At 51.1% G+C, this 1,727-nt stretch overlaps 1 protein-coding gene across 1 annotated transcript; it reads left to right on the top strand.

The window, feature by feature from the left end:
* Positions 1-211: 211 nt before the first annotated feature.
* On the top strand, positions 212-1,317 carry Dppa5 (developmental pluripotency associated 5). The gene is made up of 3 exons (XM_046443051.2): positions 212-378; positions 467-646; positions 1,080-1,317. Exons 1-3 carry the CDS (start codon positions 267-269, stop codon positions 1,136-1,138), a joined length of 351 nt encoding a protein of 116 aa, XP_046299007.1. The 5' UTR covers positions 212-266; the 3' UTR covers positions 1,139-1,317.
* Positions 1,318-1,727: the final 410 nt, after the last annotated feature.

Raw genomic sequence — 1,727 nt, 5'->3', positions numbered from 1 at the left:
GCTCAAGCCTTCGGTATTTCCGCGCAGAAGACTGGATCAATGCTGGTGGAAACCCTAGTTAACTAGGAGACAGCTGGGTGGGGGAGCTCAGGAGTTTGTAATCCGCGGGGCCAAAAGGTGGGCGGGGCGGGCCGAGAGCCTGAAGGGTGGGATTGGACCGCAGGCCCGGGGCGGGGCCGTCCAGCTGGAGACACTGCCCGCGCCACGGCTCTGGGCAGCACTGTTAGGACTCATCTCCGCTGGAGAGTAATTTTTAAGGACTCAAGATGGGTGCGGTCGCGGAACGTAGAGATATCCCACCATGGGTGAAAGTTCCCGAAGACCTGAAAGACCCAGAGGTGTTCCAGGTCCCGACGCGACTGCTGGAAGCCCTGTTCGGTGAGTACCCAGTCCTGGCCCAGCTGCCCAGTCACCGGCGTCGCGGTCTCCGCGGCCTGGATGGAGCGCTCACTTCCTTCCCGAACAGGCCCGAGCGGATGTCGGATCCCTTACATAGAGCAGGTGAGCAAGGCCATGCTCGAGCTGAAGACTCTGGAATCTTCAGAATTCACCGAGATCGTGGTTTATGGCTCCTACTTGTCGAAGCTCCGGACCAGATGGATGCTTCAGTCCTTGGCTGAGTGGCACCGCCAGCGACAGGAGCGAGGTAAGAGACGCGGTGACAAAGTGCTCGAGGCGGGGAAGTCGAGGGGGGAGCCTCACTTTCCCTTTCCTCCAGCAGTTCTTTTTGTTTCTTCCCTCTCTCTGCCCCAAACAACCTCTGTTATCACCAGGAGCGCCCTGTGCGTCTGGGCTGTTCCTGGAAGTTCTTTGAGAGTTTAAAGATTGAGGGGTGAGGCTGGTCTTCTTATCTGACATATCTGAATTCAGACTCCACCCCTGCCCTAGACTTCTTGGAGGGTGAGAAAACGGGCCTAGTTTTTGGAGGGTCCCTAGAATTTCAGGCCCAGAACGCCTGGTTCAGAAAGTCCACAAGACAATCCTGAAAGACTTGGAGAACAGTCAGGGCTGTTATCCTCCCTCCCTCCCTCCCTCCCTCCGCTCACATTCTTATCTCACTGTTGCTCTTTCTGGTTTAGGAATGCTCAAACTCGAGGAAGCAATGAATGCTCTGGAACTAAGCCCTTGGATGAAGTGAAGCCAGTTTCCAGCCCATGTGATGGGGTCCAGGATGTAGAGATGAGGCTGTGGCCAGAGTTAGAGTGGGTCTGGCTTGGTTTAAATTCTGCTATGACTTCTATAGCCAAATATTTGGGGGTATTTGCCTTGCTCTGAGTTCTGATGTGAATTTCTCTTTCCAAGGTTGCTAATGAAGGAATAAAGTTTTTTTTTTAAAGTAGTTTTTTAGTTGTAGATGGAAACAATCTTTATTTTTATTTTAATGTGGTGCTGAGGATGGAACCCAGTACCTCACCCATATGAGGCAAGCGCTCTACCACTGAGCTACAACTCTAGCCTCATAAAGTTTCAAATAATATTCCTTGACATTGTGGCTGATGGATTGAAAGTAACACCTTAGATATCCAATGTACTGTGGAAGTGTAGTTCTTAAGCTTTATTCTATATGGACACCCCCCCCCAAAAAAAAAAAATTGGAATGAGGTCCAAGCTCAACTTGACAAGTGGCAAAAGGGTCTAGGAATTGAGTCCTGAGATGCAGCTTTGAAACAAAACCCCACAGGATGTATGATATCATCAGGCAGTGACCTCGACTCATTCAAAACAAC

This window comes from Marmota monax, unplaced genomic scaffold (assembly GCF_021218885.2).
Source record: "Marmota monax isolate L192 unplaced genomic scaffold, Marmota_monax_Labrador192_F-V1.1 WCK01_AAM20220418_F8-fsc00091, whole genome shotgun sequence".
In the NCBI taxonomy this organism is placed as follows: Eukaryota; Metazoa; Chordata; class Mammalia; order Rodentia; family Sciuridae; genus Marmota; species Marmota monax.
This window is presented reverse-complemented; position numbering and strand designations above follow the sequence as displayed.

Bases quoted from the DNA above. Each gene is read 5' to 3' on its own strand.
- Dppa5 (XM_046443051.2), top strand. From the start codon at position 267: ATGGGTGCGGTCGCGGAACGTAGAGATATCCCACCATGGGTGAAAGTT. The intron at 379-466 runs GTGAGTACCCAG...CTTCCCGAACAG, and splicing joins ACTGCTGGAAGCCCTGTTCG to GCCCGAGCGGATGTCGGATC. The intron at 647-1,079 runs GTAAGAGACGCG...TTTCTGGTTTAG, and splicing joins CCGCCAGCGACAGGAGCGAG to GAATGCTCAAACTCGAGGAA.